Source organism: Uranotaenia lowii, chromosome 3 (assembly GCF_029784155.1).
Source record: "Uranotaenia lowii strain MFRU-FL chromosome 3, ASM2978415v1, whole genome shotgun sequence".
In the NCBI taxonomy this organism is placed as follows: Eukaryota; Metazoa; Arthropoda; class Insecta; order Diptera; family Culicidae; genus Uranotaenia; species Uranotaenia lowii.
This window is the reverse complement of record NC_073693.1, coordinates 368,178,306-368,196,167: the sequence shown is the minus strand read 5'-3', so window position 1 is coordinate 368,196,167 and position 17,862 is coordinate 368,178,306. Positions and strand designations below refer to the sequence as shown.

The 17,862-nt window shown below is 33.6% G+C and overlaps 1 protein-coding gene across 3 annotated transcripts in view; it reads right to left on the bottom strand.

Moving 5' to 3' along the window:
* The window catches only part of LOC129751743 (nephrin), a 391,395-nt gene that overhangs the window by 4,341 nt on the left and 369,192 nt on the right, over positions 1 to 17,862 (bottom strand). For all 3 annotated transcript variants that reach the window (XM_055747424.1, XM_055747426.1, XM_055747425.1), the window contains 3 exons: positions 13,421 to 13,522; positions 12,985 to 13,069; positions 12,360 to 12,478 (listed from right to left, as the gene is read on the bottom strand). In XM_055747424.1, coding sequence (XP_055603399.1) covers positions 12,360 to 12,478; positions 12,985 to 13,069; positions 13,421 to 13,522 — 306 coding nt within the window. The remainder of the gene's footprint in view (positions 1 to 12,359; positions 12,479 to 12,984; positions 13,070 to 13,420; positions 13,523 to 17,862) is intronic.

Below are 17,862 nucleotides of genomic sequence, written 5' to 3'. Positions count from 1 at the left end.
ATCGGGCCCATCCACTGAAGAGGTCCTCGCCACAGTAGCAATTGATAAGGTGGAAAGTTGGATGCGCTCCAAGAGCTTGCGCCTGGCTCACCACAAGACCGAGATGGTGCTGATCACAATTTTGGAATGGATCGGAGACATGGAAAGGTGGAATTCTGCATGACACAGTTCTTGACTGGTCACGGATGCTTCATGCAGTACCACCATCGGTTTGGACACGTGGGCTCGCCATTCTGCCCAACCTGCGGTGACACAGTTAAGACACCAGAGCACGTAGTGTTCAACTGTTCGAGGTTCGAAGCGACCTGCGGACCAGACACGACAGCCGACAACATCGTGCGGAAGATGTGTGGGATGCCAATACTTGGCACCGTGCATTGGAATGCAATCCGTAAAAAGGATTTATTACCTGGGTGATCAACTAATAAAAAAAAACACTGTAACGTTGTTAGAAAATGATTAAAAGGTTTAATGGATTGTTGTAACTTTTACAGCAATCGTTAGATCTTTTTATACGATTGATTGGTAAACTTCCTTCTTACAGAGAGTGGAGTAGGCGATGCTTTGTGGAGCCGTACGCGTTTTATTTTTCTCTCTCCGTTCGCGAAAATTTCCTTTAAGATAGAATTTTTTTAAATTTATCCGAAAGAATATTTCCAAACAGTGATTGGTTTATTGATTTAGTGGTTATGTGATTTTGATCCAGAAGAAGACAAGTTTGGAGTTTTGAATGTTGTAAAATTTAAAATTATTCCTTGTGAAAGAAGAGGAAGGGCTCGCACTGCACCCTCCGGACCGAAAAAGGAATCAAAATAAGTGTAAATTTTGAAATGGAGGCCACGATTACCTGCTTGTTGAGCTAAGTATTTTGTTTCATCCATATTTACTTTATACTTTTGCATAAATTTTATTAGCGTTCAAAAATAAGCAAAACAAAATTTTATCCATTTTTTTTCAAAGATTTGTCATTTATAGGCAGTTTTTTTTCGTGACAGACGTGTTTTCGGTGGAACAAAGTTTTGAGAACTTATACAAAAAATGAACTGTGAAAAATTGTCAATGATTGAATTTGGTCCAATTCCGAGACTTCTGCTTTCTTTCGGCTACGATTCGCACGGCAATGAAGAAAATTGCTAATTGAAAAGCAAAAAAAAAATATGGCAGAAAGGAATCTCTTGGAGGATGCGCTTTTAGAATGCAAATGTAGTTTGATTTGAGCCGAATTGTCTTGAAGAACCAAGAGGATGGTGATTGATTTCAAAAATTGTTTTTATTTTCTTGGATTCCCGGAATCCGCCTTTCGGGAGTCATCATTGCTTCGCCAGCGGAAGAACGGACTGGCTCGACTTGAAGAGGTTTGCTGAGAAGATTTCAAGGCGCCCGCTGTCTAGCTTTCGAAGAAGACCCGGATTTCATCACAATTTCTAGGAAGCTTAAGTCACAATCTTTGACCAATGGGTTGAAGATACTTCAAAACTCCATCATACTATACAGTCAAATGGTATTTTGAAGAGGAAGGAAGCTAGCTGAATTCGGTGATATTGTTTATTTTTTAGGAATTTATGGAACACATCATTATTATTATGTTAACTTGTCCTATTTGCCATGTAGGATCCCCCATATTTATCTAAAACCCTCCCCAATCCTTTCTGAAACAGCTTCATGGGTCATATGAGTTCTCTGCACCTAAAGAGTTTATTTCGCTGTTTCAGAACTTCCCTATCATGATTACATTGACTTGCCGCGGTGTGCATTATAGTACCTCACTGAAAATCAAAGCGGCACTTGGAATAAGTATTGAATCCAGATACTTATTTTGGCATCTCGTGTTGGCTCTGATTAACAGTTGTACTTTCTGTATCAGCCAATGCAAGATGTGTGTAGTCACCCTATGCTATGCTATGCTATGCTATGCTATGCTATGATTGGTAAACTTCCTTCTTACATTAATTGATTCGAGGCATAGTTGCTCAATTTAGTAAAGTAGTAATTTCAGTTCCGTTTAAAATTAGATTTGCGCCCCTAGTGGAGGAGGTAGAACCACAATTTGGTAACCGATCGCCTTCCGATCATCCATCTCTTAGGGTTAACGGAACTTCTGATCAATTCCGAGAGATTAGGATCGGACTTTACATTTATTGTATTAGTGGGATTGGTTCCATATTTACAATTTCCGGTGGTCAATACCCTCATTTGCCAATTATGATTCTTTTCTCGATTTGTGCGGTATTCGGTTGATACGTTTGCCGAGTTCAAAAGTTTAAGTGATTTGTGATCTGAGCTTTTGGATTAAGATGGTTGAAATTGGTTGGAAATCACAGATTACAGTTTCGAGGAAAAAAAAGATACCGTGACACTGATAGATCGTCACTTTTGTTCGGTTCGAGTGATCGTTATTTAAGCTCCCCTGCAAGGAATTGAATTCGGTTGTCCCGATTGACGCCAGGTTAGAACAGGAGTGGTTCAAAAACCTCCGATACCAAGATCGAACCCAGGTCCTCCAGCATGGTGGAGATATGTACTTTCCTGACCATCCTAAAAGGTAATTTGTAAGGACCTAGAAAACTATAAAAATCACAATTAAATACTAAATTTGTAATTTGTACGTTCTCGTCTCGCGTGAAGGATTTTCCTTCAAGTGAAGGTGTTACTTGTGGCTGCAGGAAGTGCCGATCAACCAGATCGACTCTCTCCAGGGATTGGTCCCGTTACCCTAGACTCAGCGTCTAACCTCCCGCGCATTCACGGACCCAGGTGGGAACGTTTGTTCAGCTGAGATCACTGGTGGACGTCAATTGCCCCTGATCTCCCGGAGTCCGAAATCCAGTGGTACGACACGTAGGCAAACAACATCATCACTCGATTAGCACGGACACACATCGTCAGAGGAAACTGACAGCATCGACCCAGTTAGCCGCCCGGAGTACAAGTAGTCGCTCAAATAAGGTCAGATCCAAATTGATTGTTCTGTGATGTTCTTAAAATAACTCCGAATTATCGAGGATATCTATTTTATCAAACTTGGCTGAATTGTTAAAAATAGCACTTGGTATGCCGATAAAGAAGAATAGGTTCGATAGGTGGGATCCCAAGATATTTGTTCAGATTTGAGGCCTAGGTGGTACAAAGCATAAATACAAATTGTTAAATAAGAATTTTCAGCTGGTTGTCGCACTTTGAGAGAAAAGACTCATTATTGCTTGTTTCGCGTAGTAGTATTTTTGTATCCCCGTTGGACAGATTTTCGATTAATTCGGGTGTAAATGGGTCTTGGAAAGCGATTGGTTCGGGTTGATCTTTTTGAAGGACTCGCCCTGAGGAGTCTAGCCGGACACGATCGGAAATTGTTGCTTCACATACGAGCACGATTGTTGCGTGCTCGTTTGGCGCTAAGTGAAGGCAGTTAATCAATCTAAGTTGCACACTTATGATCAGAAAAATTCAAGGACCGTTACATTGGCGCCCAACGTGGGGCCGAATTTGAATAGTTTTTGTTAGAATTTTGAATTTTCGTTTTATACTCCGAAGTTTGGCTACTTTTTCTTTCTTCTCAAATACTCATAGTTTTTATAAGTTTAGTTGATTAGTTTTGCGTAAGTTTATATTTTAATTTGATTTTTTTTATTATTTTAATTTTAGCTATTTTTGCTTTTAACTAAGGTATTTTTTTTTTGGAAATTGAATTTGGTGTGTTTAATTTTCAGTGGTTATTTTATTTTGTTGGTAATTGGGCGGAAATAAGAATTGGTTGGAATTAGAATTTGAAATAAAATTACATTGTTGTTTTTTTTACTGTTTAAAATGGCTTATGCTACAAATAAAGTTGGTCTAGGTTGAGAATTGAGAAAGTTTAATTGTTCTGGCTATCCTATTGAAGAAAAACGAGAAACATTCAGAGGTATTGGGACAATCCCCCAAAATGATTTTTTCGACAAAAACGATTCTAGAAGAGTTAACAACGATTCAAATAAAATTAATCACCATTTGGCAAGATTTGGAGTTGCAGGGTCCAAACCAGTCCTTGTTGACTCGACTAAGACACGTGAGATCAAGAGTTCTCCGGTCGAACGCGGTTGATACTTTGCAAACGAAAGAGAAAGAAAGTTTGGTAGAAGAAATTGAATTTAATTTTGGATTTTTTGCGGACCCAGCTAATCGGTCGAAAGCACCGGCTTCGACACCAATAGGGCTTAGGAACATGCGATCTACCTTGCCGGAATACGGATTTCCACCTCCTCCACACGTGGCTAGGTCGTCTGAGATAAACGCGATGTCGGAATATACGACGGTTAGGAATTTAGCACCGAATCAACGGCAATCCAATTTAAACACTCAATCAGAAAAAGAACGACGGGTAGTAAAACCGATTGCAATATAACAGCACAATGTCCAAATCCAAATCAAAAAGTTTCGACTCTAGTCAATTAAACGGGAAATGAAAATCTACGCTTTAGTCCGAAAACGCCAACTATAAACTCGAACGAGAGATTCAGAGCAGAAGTTAATAGGATCGTAAAAGATGTGCTTTCAACTCAAATGGAAGGAATGATGAGACGGTTGATGAACCACCTGGCAACGTTAGATTCGAAAATGTTTCACAATTAGATAGGCAACATTTAACCTCAGAACTGAACGAACAGGAAGGCGATCGAGTTCAGGGTAGTGATTTTCAAAAAAATGTCTTCAGAGAAATCGGTTTGTTTCAAAGAAGTTCCACCGATAATCTAAGGTTTACAAGGCTAGCTGAAAGTAGTTTGGATTCTAGAAATAACTCCAAAATACCAATAAATAAATGGCCGATCAAGTTTAACGCAGATCCCAGAAGAATATCTGTGGAAGAATTCGTCAAGAGAGTCGAAATACTCACGCGTAATAATCAGGTCTCAGATGCGGAATTGTTGAGCAAAGGGTGGTACAAAAGCTAAAACATCTGTTTTGAGCCAAAAAAGGAAATTGGCCAAATTGCCCCGAGGCACGGCCAATCGAAATTTATTGGGCTTTGACCAAAGCAAAGCTTTACAAATAAATGAAACCAGCATTGATGACATCGGATAATTTTAAAAGGATTGGCTAAAGTGGTGAAAATGGTGAGTAATGCAACAGTGCAGAAGCTTATGAGTCATGTTCGAGGAAAAGTGCGAAGTCTGGCTTATGACTAAAGATTTTCATCAAATAAGAGTACAGTGTTGGGTAGGACACAAATTATGATACAGTATGCCAATTAAAATACATAACATTTTTTAAAAAATATTTTTTTATTTTGAAAGTGTACTTATAATTTCTGGAACAGTCTATATGATAGCATATCTACTAAAAAGTTTTCAATTAGATTTTTATTTTAACAATATTCGGCAAAAGAGATTTTCCATTGATTTTTTTTCAATATTTCAAAATCTCAATCGCAAAAACACTGATTCAGACTTTACGACATTCCTCATGTAAGTTCTCGCTTACCTAATAAGAACAGCTACAAAATAACTTAAACAATATACCTATAATATGAACAATTTTTTCAGTGCATTGATCGAATTATACGGAAACGAATTCGTCATCATTACTGACACTCAATGAAGAAACTAATTATGGGAAAGGTAAACAAGATTCATAGACGTTTCCAGCCGAGATGAGATCCCGTGGGGGCAAAATGCCCCATTGAGAAAAATAATTTAACCAAATTTTGGACCGTTCATAAGTTGAGTCCAGATTTCGAAATCTTTACCAAATCGATTTTCAGCCATTGTCAAATGACCTCCATTCTTCTAGCATTCTTGTAGATTCTGCCCTGATTTACCTTGTATCGAGAACAAAGTGCATCTATGGAAGTGTAATGTTTGCACTTTGGTTTCTTAATGCGGGTTCCAGATTGAAGCTGATGGTGCCAGCTAGTGTTACCAGAACCGGAATTCGGATTCCTAATTGAAATTCAAAATCTTAATAAGAGAAGCTTGTCGAAATCTTGTTTTCAAGATTGAATTATGGTTTAGAATTCATAAAAAGTGTTAAAATTTCAAAAATTTCTAGACTACAAAATCGACATCTGGGAACCCTACCGAATCGAATCGAGATCACCAAGCAAAAGTACAAAAGCCCCCCCACCCATTTCGAACAACGACCGACCGGAAACAGCACTAGAGTTGCAATTTGCTCCAAATGGAATAATAAAGTGCAATGAGCTTCGACAGAAGGACCAACAAACGAATACAAATGAGAAGATTTACCCAGCAGAGCAAAAATCAAAAAAAAAAAATCGAGTTGTCAGAAAATAATGCTGGTTCCTCCATCCATGTGGGTGGGTGGAGAGTGGAGAAGTTCCCATATCATACCACCGATTATGTATGCTGCATGGATGGATGCAGCCATTGCTCTGATGTAGCCAGGATACCGGAAACAGAAGAAAGCAATCGTTTTAATCAGAAATCACATCATTCCGAGCAACCAACCAATGATGATCAGCTGCTTGCCAGAGATATTGTGTTTGATTTCATCCGGCAGTTCGGATTTTAACTCTCTCGGATGCTGTGAGTGGGTTGAGGAGCTTTCAAGAACATGTAACTTCCGACTCCCGAAAGTCCATAACTTTTAATTGGATGTGGGAACGAATGAACGTTCGGTTCGGTTCCAAGTTTTGCACCGACTTTTTGTTTACTTTACCCACATAGGTACGGTGCATACGTCCTGGCGAATAAGGTTGATGTGTGAAATTGCATTGACAGTAATGTCGTGCACTTAAGCGAATTAAATCTAGAGAAATGGGGTAGCTTTATACCGACTGTAAAGAGCATCGAGGGAGTTTTCGTATGAGATGAAAGTTCCCGTATGCATTTGTTTTATGTATGTATGTATGTATAATCCATCCAACGACCCCCTGAGCTGGCAGGTATGTTATGCAAAAGAGCCAATATTAATCCATTTGATTAAAATTGTTCAATCGCGGGTGCTGGTGGTGTTAGCTCTATTGAAATTCCAGTAACCCATTTCAGAATGGCACCTGCACATCCCGAGGCTACTTTCATTGCCAATAAGCCCCGCCCAATCATAGCCGCATGACCAAATGGGTCATGTAATTATGATTAGTCTTTCCATCTTTTATTGTTGACATATCTAGGAACTTCATAAATATAATCGCCTAATTATATAAACTTAGCACCCTAATACGTCCAATACAAGATGGACATGTATTTAGTTTATGATTTCAGTTATAGTTACTATTATGGTATAGATGAAGATATATAATATGAGTGAAAAAAAAGTAAAAAAAAAAAAAAAAATTAACAATGGTCGTAAGATTTGGAAGCTGGAATATAGCTATCGTATTTTTCTGGAAAAAAACATGGTTAATAAAACATTTGATGCATAAATTGTTCGAACTTTCTCCTTTTCTACTTGTTATTCATCCTGTGGCGATCCAGCTGAAAATCTTAAGGATTTACAAATATTTATATTATAATGTTAATATAATGACTGTATATTTTTTTACGATTCTGAAACCATTAATATATTAGCCAAAGCTTAAAATTTTATAAGATATAGACTATTGTTGTGAATTGGAGTTTTTTTTTGCTATAAGGTGGTGAAACTTTAATAATAATTAGTCATATTATGTTGAACAAAGTCTTTTTAAGTTTGTTTTTTTTTTGTTTTTAAGGAATTTTGAAACCTCTTTAACCTGCAGGCAGCAAGGGCACAGGATAGCTAGATTTATAGATTTGAGTTAAAAAAATTGATTTTTGCTAAATTTCTCAAAACTGATTTTTTTTTACATTTTGTATTATTTAAAATAAAGAAGCATTCATTACAAGTAGTAACAAGTCATTTTTTTAGCATATTTTCACGACTTCATTAGAAAAAATGCTTTCCGAAATTCGATTATTTTGCTGAAATACTGCTAAATGGCCAAAGAAAAACTGACTCGTAGTCAGAATATTGAAAGCTTTTGAACATGAATTTTACTAATTGCTTTACATATCGTTCGAAATTTTATAACTATTTTTGACCCTGCGTTCACACGGTTCTGTCGATTGAAGTAAAGCGCAATGTTTTACCTAATGATCTACCTATCTTGGCAAGGGCACACCTTAAGCGAGGGAAATCATGATACTGCCCAAAATATTTGAGCCGTTCTTCTTTCATATGTGCCTGATCTTTTTAAACTATGATATTTTACTCAGCATTTTTTACAATTTATATCGCATCTAGTCAAGCACAAAACATTTTTAACACATACCATGATATAAATTTGTTAGAAACATTGATATTGAACTTTGCAGTTTTGAAATTGTTTTGGTCGAGGAGAATATTACATTCTAAAATGCAGCTGGTAAAAATGAATTCAATCAAAAACCTACCAAAACTGTTCTCGTTAAGCAGTTGCTTTTTACTTTCAACATGATTAAAAAAACAAATTTGAGGTTAATTATCAAAATATTAAGATATATTGCTTTCTGAGTAATTTTACCCTAGTTTAGTTCCAAAAATTCCGAAATCATTTATTCTTTAACTAAACTCAACATATGTGAGATTATTGTACCCTGAAATTATTGTCGGAATCAGACAATTGGATTTCTGAAGTCTAAATCTAAACTGAACTTCCATGCGTTTTTCAAAATCCTTCAAAAAACAGCAACAAAAATATTAATTGAAAAGATTAAGGACTTGATGATTTTTTCTGTTGAAATCACTAACTTGTACAGTAAACACATTTTGGAAAAAAAGCGCACTAGTCTTGTAAAACGGGAATGACAATTTTTTAAGTTTTGATATTTGTAGTTTCTAAATACATTTCTAAATTAGTTTTTTTTGTAAATTTCTTTGAATGTGACTACCACTTGAGTAGAAAATGCGAGAGCAGTCACTTCTGAAAATTACTAACGAATAACGACAATATAATACAACAACAACCTGTAACATTCTCTACTAGTTTGAAGTTCGTTCTTTAAAAAATGCTAAAAATGAACTAACATTACATCAGTAAACCCCACAAATACGAGCTGTCGACATTTCTTACCAATTTTTCTTACATTATTTATGTTAAACCTTACCAGTCAAAATAAATCTTGTGCTCAGATCAAAATGAATGAATTACCTCTAAAACGTGTAGGGTATTTCGAATTTCAAATTCACCCTCCGTTTTTGCACACGATCAGAAAAACCCTCTTAGGCTTACTACAAAAATTATTTTTTTCTCCCCATATCCCTCAATGAGCAAATGTGTATCTAACTAGACTCAGTCCAAATAAATACTTAAATTATCTATACAAACCTCGACCTTAGAACTAACCCGCTGTCATACAAAATAGTAAACAATATTTCACGCGACAAGTTCAATTAATCTATTTTCTTCAGATAAATTTTCATTTATCAGCATCCACAACCAACAACACAAGTGTCTTAGGGATGAAAAGTGTCATGGAAAACAAACAACACTAAAATTACCTATATAAGATTGCATTTCAACTCGATTCGGATATCATTTCAATCAAGCATACTTCTTCGACTATAATCGAAATAAAAACAAACCTTCGTGAGCCCTGAACTTGTCAGTGCCTTACAGACTATTATAATAGTCTTCTTGTTGAGAGGTATTTTCAAATTTTAAGGTAAATTACTTATTAAAACCGTTTTTCACAACCTTTTAATTGTGCATTGTTAAAAAGCTAAAAGATTAAAAATAAGAAAGAACACACTTACCGACAAAATCCACAGTTCTATATACAAACATTCACGAAATGATTGATGGTTCCCTTCTTCGTACGCAAATCCTCATTAGCGACATCCAACAGCCCATGAACAACCTTAAACCATAGCTGAAACTTCGAAAAAGAAAATTAAAATTACTTGTAGGTAACAAATAAATTTGTTCACCTTTTTGTTTCACCTCTTTCCGTTTGTTTTCGATTTGATGAGACTGAAGATATTTTTTTCAAAGATCGGCAAAATTTAATTTAATTTTGCTAGTATGGTGAAGAGTTAATTGATGTTATTTTTAACTTCATTCTATTTCTGCTTTGATACTCAGCGCAATTATTTACAATAAAGTGAGATTACCATAATATTTGTGAGGTTTGATAAGAAAATTTATTAGTGTAAAATAAATTATTGCCGGTCTTTACTTACACACTGTCTCTGTGTTGAAATATTTCCGCGAAGATCCCACGCAACAAAACAATTTTGACGGAAAAGATTAGTAGGACCACTAGAAAGATTAGTAGAAATCCTACTAGCCGCCTACTAGCCATCCCATTGTTTTCTAGTGGAAAATGGCCCAACCTGATGAATTTTAATGACTAGAAATGAATTTCCAGAATGACAGCTCGGATGACATCTGTGCTTATGTGTGAGTGCGTTGCATTGAAAAGTGTGCATGTATGTGTAATGCAATAGGATGGTCCGGTTTCAAAAGGAATATTAATGTAAATTTCAAATAACAAATTTTCTTTTTAGTTTTAATTTCAATTTTATTAATTAATATTTATTTATGTATTTTGTACATAATATACATAATAAAACTATACTTAAAAGAAACCGAAACCCATGTCGTCATTCTCGGGCCCCGACATTTTTTCTTTTCTTCCTTCTGCTTGAAGGAGCAGCTCCACCACCAGCAGCTAAGGCACCACCGTCACCGGCTGGCATCAAAAACAGCATCTCGCGACCGGAAACGATGATACCAACTGAGCTCAGGATTTTCTCGATGCCGGCATTGGAGTGCGAAGCATTTTCGCCGAGAACAGCCAGAAGATATATGCAGCCACTTAACGCAATTTTAAGGCCCTTTAGGCCAGTAACTGCTGCTGCTTGCTGCTGCACCAACATGGCGAAAGCTGCAATTATAGACAAAACGAAATAATTAGAATTGTAAAAGTTTTACCAGATTAGCACTTACCTCTTGACCTGGTGACTTTCTCTTTGAGAATGATCATGGATAACTCCATGCAGCAAAGTATAAGCACAAGGTGAACAATCAGTATTGTCATGAGCAGCGTTGCCAACCTTCCAGATTTTCTCTGGATCTTCCAGACTTTTTGGACTTTTGCCAGACATTTTTTTAGGTTTCCAGACTTCCAGACTTTTGTCATTTCTTCCAGACATTTCCAGACTTTTGAGTTTCGACATGAATTTTCTGACAGAACAATAAAAATTCAAAATTTTCGTTGCAAAATGGTAGGAAATGATTCTAATTAGTAATTGAAGAGTGAGGAATGCTACGAAGATGGTAGTTAAACAGGAAGTAAAGCATAAAACGTACAATAGTCTCAAGCAGTGATAGTGTATAGAATGTATGGTTATTATGAAGTAATTCCCTAGACTGCAATATTGCGAGGCGACCAAAAAAAAAAGGTCGTCACCTATGAAGAGTTCGTCATCCAGACTTTCAGAGACTTTTCCAGACATTTTTTCAAAATCTTCCAGACATTTCAGAAAAACAGTTGGCATCGCTGGTCATGAGGATGGTTCATCTTGTCTGTGTAGCATAAGCATGAACATCACCAATACTATGAATGTTGGGATTTGGCGCCAAGCTAAACATGCACGGTTAACGAGAATTACCGAATTCATCTGGAATTTGACAGTTGTTACACTGTGAATAATCTCTTCTACAAATCATCACAGTGAATGGGAAAAAAGGGACCTTCGATCTGCACCGCAAAAAATCTACCTCAAAAATTGGAATTATAAGCATGCACGCACAACTTCTTGGATAAATTCGATTCTTATGTTATTTAAATTGAACTTTGAACTTGCAATTTAAGTAAACCTTATTTTATTAATTCATGGTTTTAGCAAACGATAACTTTACTATTCTTTACTCTCAAATTGTTCCTTCCTTTCCTCTTACCTTCAGAGATTTTGCTTCAGAGGCAAAATCATTTTCCTCACTCATTTTAGATTTACCGGGAAAAATAAAAAATGTAATAACTTACCAAATAATCGTTTTTCTGGAAAGAAAAAACTTTAGGGCAAAACCAAATTTTCCTACGTGATCACTAAACACTTTTTTTTATTCTTTATCGTTCATTTTTCGCAATAAAATTTAGAAAATAAAAATGAGAACGACAGCCTAAACCTATTCACAGCAGTGCTGCCAGTTCCCCTCCTTCCCGTATGCATTTGTTTTATGATCTTTTATCTGTTCACTTTCTGTTTGTAAATCAACATAAAAGTTCTATTTGTTTAACATGAATATCTTTTAATAATGAACACAAAACTCTTTAAGTGTATCCAAGGTTGTTTGTTTACTTTTCGAATTATTGAGAGTGATAAGTATCTTTGAAAATTAATTTTGGCATGATTTTATAACTCGATTTCTGTATTTTTACCATGAAGTTACGAATATAAACACTGATGCTTCTGTCACTTACCTTCGTTTTGAATTTCACGAAAATGATGATACAGATGGCGACCAGGAAGAGCGTTATCGCAGCACCAACCAAAGCTCCGAGCAGCGGGGTCAGCTGGACGAGCACGGCCTTTGAGGGAGCTGCAGATACAAACGGAAGAAAGGAAACAAAAAAAAAGGAAGCCAAATGTCAAAAAAATATTGCTACTGAACCACTATCGCTTTCTTCTCTGGACGCCGCCGAGTAGCAGCTTTAAAATACTATTCCCGAACATGAAACGTAAAAACTGAAGATAAACTATCTCTCCCTCCGACGGAATTGCCGCAGCCCCATCGCAGCAGCCTATGACTTACGCCAGGCTGATGTTGCAGCTGAGGGAAACAAAAAAAAACAACTAGTCCTGGCACACTACAACATGGACTCGACTCGACCGGACTAGACGGGTTTTTCCCTACAAAACTAGCGAGACAACCTCCCCATAGATAGATAAACCAGTGCTCTCTGTGCTGTGTGTCGTGTGGCCAAGTGCTTCATTCTTTCTTCGGTCGGCTTCCCGGAATAGAAACGGATCCAAAGGACCAGCACTACGACTCGGGGAAGGGGATATTGCGTGTTTTCCCATGTAACAACGTGGACGAAAACTTACCGGTCCGCAGCAATGGCGCCGGCAGGGTCTGAGCCTTGACACGATAAGCGGTCGGTGCCGTGCCCTGGAGGTTAAATGGCGTGATCTGGAAAAGAGGAAAAGAGAGGAAAGTGGAAGTACAAAACTGGACATTAGTAGAGCTCTAGGTTGCTATGTTTGGGTGAGTGTGTGTTGAATTTTGCCGAGCCATGCCAAGCCAAGTGGGCCCAAAGACAAGTGACAGTTGCACACGCGAAAGTCAGATTTTGGCGTTTTGTGTTCGCAGCTCGTCCGTTTAATCGACTTAGAATGTTTTCCGAGCTATCTCTTCCCTCATGAAGAGGGTGAAAATGGAACCACCATTTAAGAGATTTGAGCAGGTAAGAAGACAGAACAGCTCTCCGAAAAACAAGAGTCAGTTGCAATAGGAAAGGTCAAAGGGCACAGCACTACTTACCTTGATGATGAATCTGGTGTCACTGGGAAGTTTTTTCAGCAGCATTTCCGGTCCATGAAACGTGATGCTGAATAGAAGCTTTTTCGTGTTTTCGTCAAATATCTGTGAGGAAGATAAGAGGAAGAGTTCTAATTTAAGACACTGGAAATTGGTCTCTCGTGAGCTGAAAAGGATCGATTCTGACACACTGTTGCCTAAAAATACTTTGAACCTTTACACAGAAACTTTTTTTAAGCAGAAGGGAAAAGAGCGTGAAAATAAATTTGTAATTTGAGAATTTCTTAAATTTGGGTCTGGAATTTTAACAAAACAATAAAAAATACAATTTTAACATTTTTGTCAATTTTGTCAATTTTGTCAAATTTGTCAAATTTGTCAATTTAGTCAATTTAGTCAATTTTGTCAATTTAGTCAATTTTGTCAATTTTGTCAATTTTGTCAATTTTGTCAATTTTGTCAATTTTGTCAATTTTGTCAATTTTGTCATTTTTGTCATTTTTGTCAATTATGTCAATTATGTCAATTTTGTCAATTTTGTCAATTTTGTCAATTTTGTCAATTTTGTCAATTTTGTCAATTTTGTCAATTTTGTCAATTTTGTCTATTTTGTCAATTTTGTCAATTTTGTCATTTTTGTCATTTTTGTCATTTTTGTCATTTTTGTCATTTTTGTCATTTTTGTCATTTTTGTCATTTTTGTCATTTTTGTCATTTTTGTCATTTTTGTCATTTTTGTCATTTTTGTCATTTTTGTCATTTTTGTCATTTTTGTCATTTTTGTCATTTTTGTCATTTTTGTCATTTTTGTCATTTTTGTCATTTTGGTCATTTTTGTCATTTTTGTCATTTTTGTCATTTTTGTCATTTTTGTCATTTTTGTCATTTTTGTCATTTTTGTCATTTTTGTCATTTTTGTCATTTTTGTCATTTTTGTCATTTTTGTCATTTTTGTCATTTTTGTCATTTTTGTCATTTTTGTCATTTTTGTCATTTTTGTCATTTTTGTCATTTTTGTCATTTTTGTCATTTTTGTCATTTTTGTCATTTTTGTCATTTTTGTCATTTTTGTCATTTTTGTCATTTTTGTCATTTTTGTCATTTTTGTCATTTTTGTCATTTTTGTCATTTTTGTCATTTTTGTCATTTTTGTCATTTTTGTCATTTTTGTCATTTTTGTCATTTTTGTCATTTTTGTCATTTTTGTCATTTTTGTCATTTTTGTCATTTTTGTCATTTTTGTCATTTTTGTCATTTTTGTCATTTTTGTCATTTTTGTCATTTTTGTCATTTTTGTCATTTTTGTCATTTTTGTCATTTTTGTCATTTTTGTCATTTTTGTCATTTTTGTCATTTTTGTCATTTTTGTCATTTTTGTCATTTTTGTCATTTTTGTCATTTTTGTCATTTTTGTCATTTTTGTCATTTTTGTCATTTTTGTCATTTTTGTCATTTTTGTCATTTTTGTCATTTTTGTCATTTTTGTCATTTTTGTCATTTTGGTCATTTTTGTCATTTTTGTCATTTTTGTCATTTTTGTCATTTTTGTCATTTTTGTCATTTTTGTCATTTTTGTCATTTTTGTCATTTTTGTCATTTTTGTCATTTTTGTCATTTTTGTCATTTTTGTCATTTTTGTCATTTTTGTCATTTTTGTCATTTTTGTCATTTTTGTCATTTTTGTCATTTTTGTCATTTTTGTCATTTTTGTCATTTTTGTCATTTTTGTCATTTTTGTCATTTTTGTCATTTTTGTCATTTTTGTCATTTTTGTCATTTTTGTCATTTTTGTCATTTTTGTCATTTTTGTCATTTTTGTCATTTTTGTCATTTTTGTCATTTTTGTCATTTTTGTCATTTTTGTCAATTTTGATAACAATTTTGACAATTTTGACAATTTTGACAATTTTGACAATTTTGACAATTTTGACAATTTTGACAATTTTGACAATTTTGACAATTTTGACAATTTTGACAATTTTGACAATTTTGACAATTTTGACAATTTTGACAATTTTGACAATTTTGACAATTTTGACAATTTTGACCATTTTGACCATTTCGACAATTTTGACAATTTTGACAATTTTGTCAATTTTGTCAATTTTGTCAATTTAGTCAATTTAGTCAATTTTGTCAATTTTGTCAATTTTGTCAATTTTGTCAATTTTGACAATTTTGTCAATTTTGTCAATTTTGTCAATTTTGTCAATTTTGTCATTTTTGTCATTTTTGTCAATTATGTCAATTATGTCAATTTTGTCAATTTTGTCAATTTTGTCAATTTTGTCAATTTTGTCAATTTTGTCAATTTTGTCAATTTTGTCAATTTTGTCAATTTTGTCTATTTTGTCAATTTTGTCATTTTTGTCATTTTTGTCATTTTTGTCATTTTTGTCATTTTTGTCATTTTTGTCATTTTTGTCATTTTTGTCATTTTTGTCATTTTTGTCATTTTTGTCATTTTGGTCATTTTTGTCATTTTTGTCATTTTTGTCATTTTTGTCATTTTTGTCATTTTTGTCATTTTTGTCATTTTTGTCATTTTTGTCATTTTTGTCATTTTTGTCATTTTTGTCATTTTTGTCATTTTTGTCATTTTTGTCATTTTTGTCATTTTTGTCATTTTTGTCATTTTTGTCATTTTTGTCATTTTTGTCATTTTTGTCATTTTTGTCATTTTTGTCATTTTTGTCATTTTTGTCATTTTTGTCATTTTTGTCATTTTTGTCATTTTTGTCATTTTTGTCATTTTTGTCATTTTTGTCATTTTTGTCATTTTTGTCATTTTTGTCATTTTTGTCATTTTTGTCATTTTTGTCATTTTTGTCATTTTTGTCATTTTTGTCATTTTTCTCATTTTTGTCACTTTTGTCATTTTTGTCATTTTTGTCATTTTTGTCATTTTTGTCATTTTTGTCATTTTTGTCATTTTTGTCATTTTTGTCATTTTTGTCATTTTTGTCATTTTTGTCATTTTTGTCATTTTTGTCATTTTTGTCATTTTTGTCATTTTTGTCATTTTTGTCATTTTTGTCATTTTTGTCATTTTTGTCATTTTTGTCATTTTTGTCATTTTTGTCATTTTTGTCATTTTTGTCATTTTTGTCATTTTTGTCATTTTTGTCATTTTTGTCATTTTTGTCATTTTTGTCATTTTTGTCATTTTTGTCATTTTTGTCATTTTTGTCATTTTTGTCATTTTTGTCATTTTTGTCATTTTTGTCATTTTTGTCATTTTTGTCATTTTTGTCATTTTTGTCATTTTTGTCATTTTTGTCATTTTTGTCATTTTTGTCATTTTTGTCATTTTTGTCATTTTTGTCATTTTTGTCATTTTTGTCATTTTTGTCATTTTTGTCATTTTTGTCATTTTTGTCATTTTTGTCATTTTTGTCATTTTTGTCATTTTTGTCATTTTTGTCATTTTTGTCATTTTTGTCATTTTTGTCATTTTTGTCATTTTTGTCATTTTTGTCATTTTTTGTCATTTTTGTCATTTTTGTCATTTTTGTCATTTTTGTCATTTTTGTCATTTTTGTCATTTTTGTCATTTTTGTCATTTTTGTCATTTTTGTCATTTTTGTCATTTTTGTCATTTTTGTCATTTTTGTCATTTTTGTCATTTTTGTCATTTTTGTCATTTTTGTCATTTTTGTCATTTTTGTCATTTTTGTCATTTTTGTCATTTTTGTCATTTTTGTCATTTTTGTCATTTTTGTCATTTTTGTCATTTTTGTCATTTTTGTCATTTTTGTCATTTTTGTCATTTTTGTCATTTTTGTCATTTTTGTCATTTTTGTCATTTTTGTCATTTTTGTCATTTTTGTCATTTTTGTCATTTTTGTCATTTTTGTCATTTTTGTCATTTTTGTCATTTTTGTCATTTTTGTCATTTTTGTCATTTTTGTCATTTTTGTCATTTTTGTCAATTTTGATAACAATTTTGACAATTTTGACAATTTTGACAATTTTGACAATTTTGACAATTTTGACAATTTTGACAATTTTGACAATTTTGACAATTTTGACAATTTTGACAATTTTGACAATTTTGACAATTTTGACAATTTTGACAATTTTGACAATTTTGACAATTTTGACCATTTTGACAATTTTGACAATTTTGACAATTTTGACAATTTTGACAATTTTGACAATTTTGACAATTTTGACAATTTTGACAATTTTGACAATTTTGACAATTTTGACAATTTTGACAATTTTGACAATTTTGACAATTTTGACAATTTTGACAATTTTGACAATTTTGACAATTTTGACAATTTTGACAATTTTGACAATTTTGACAATTTTGACAATTTTGACAATTTTGACAATTTTGACAATTTTGACAATTTTGACAATTTTGACAATTTTGACAATTTTGACAATTTTGACAATTTTGACAATTTTGACAATTTTGACAATTTTGACAATTTTGA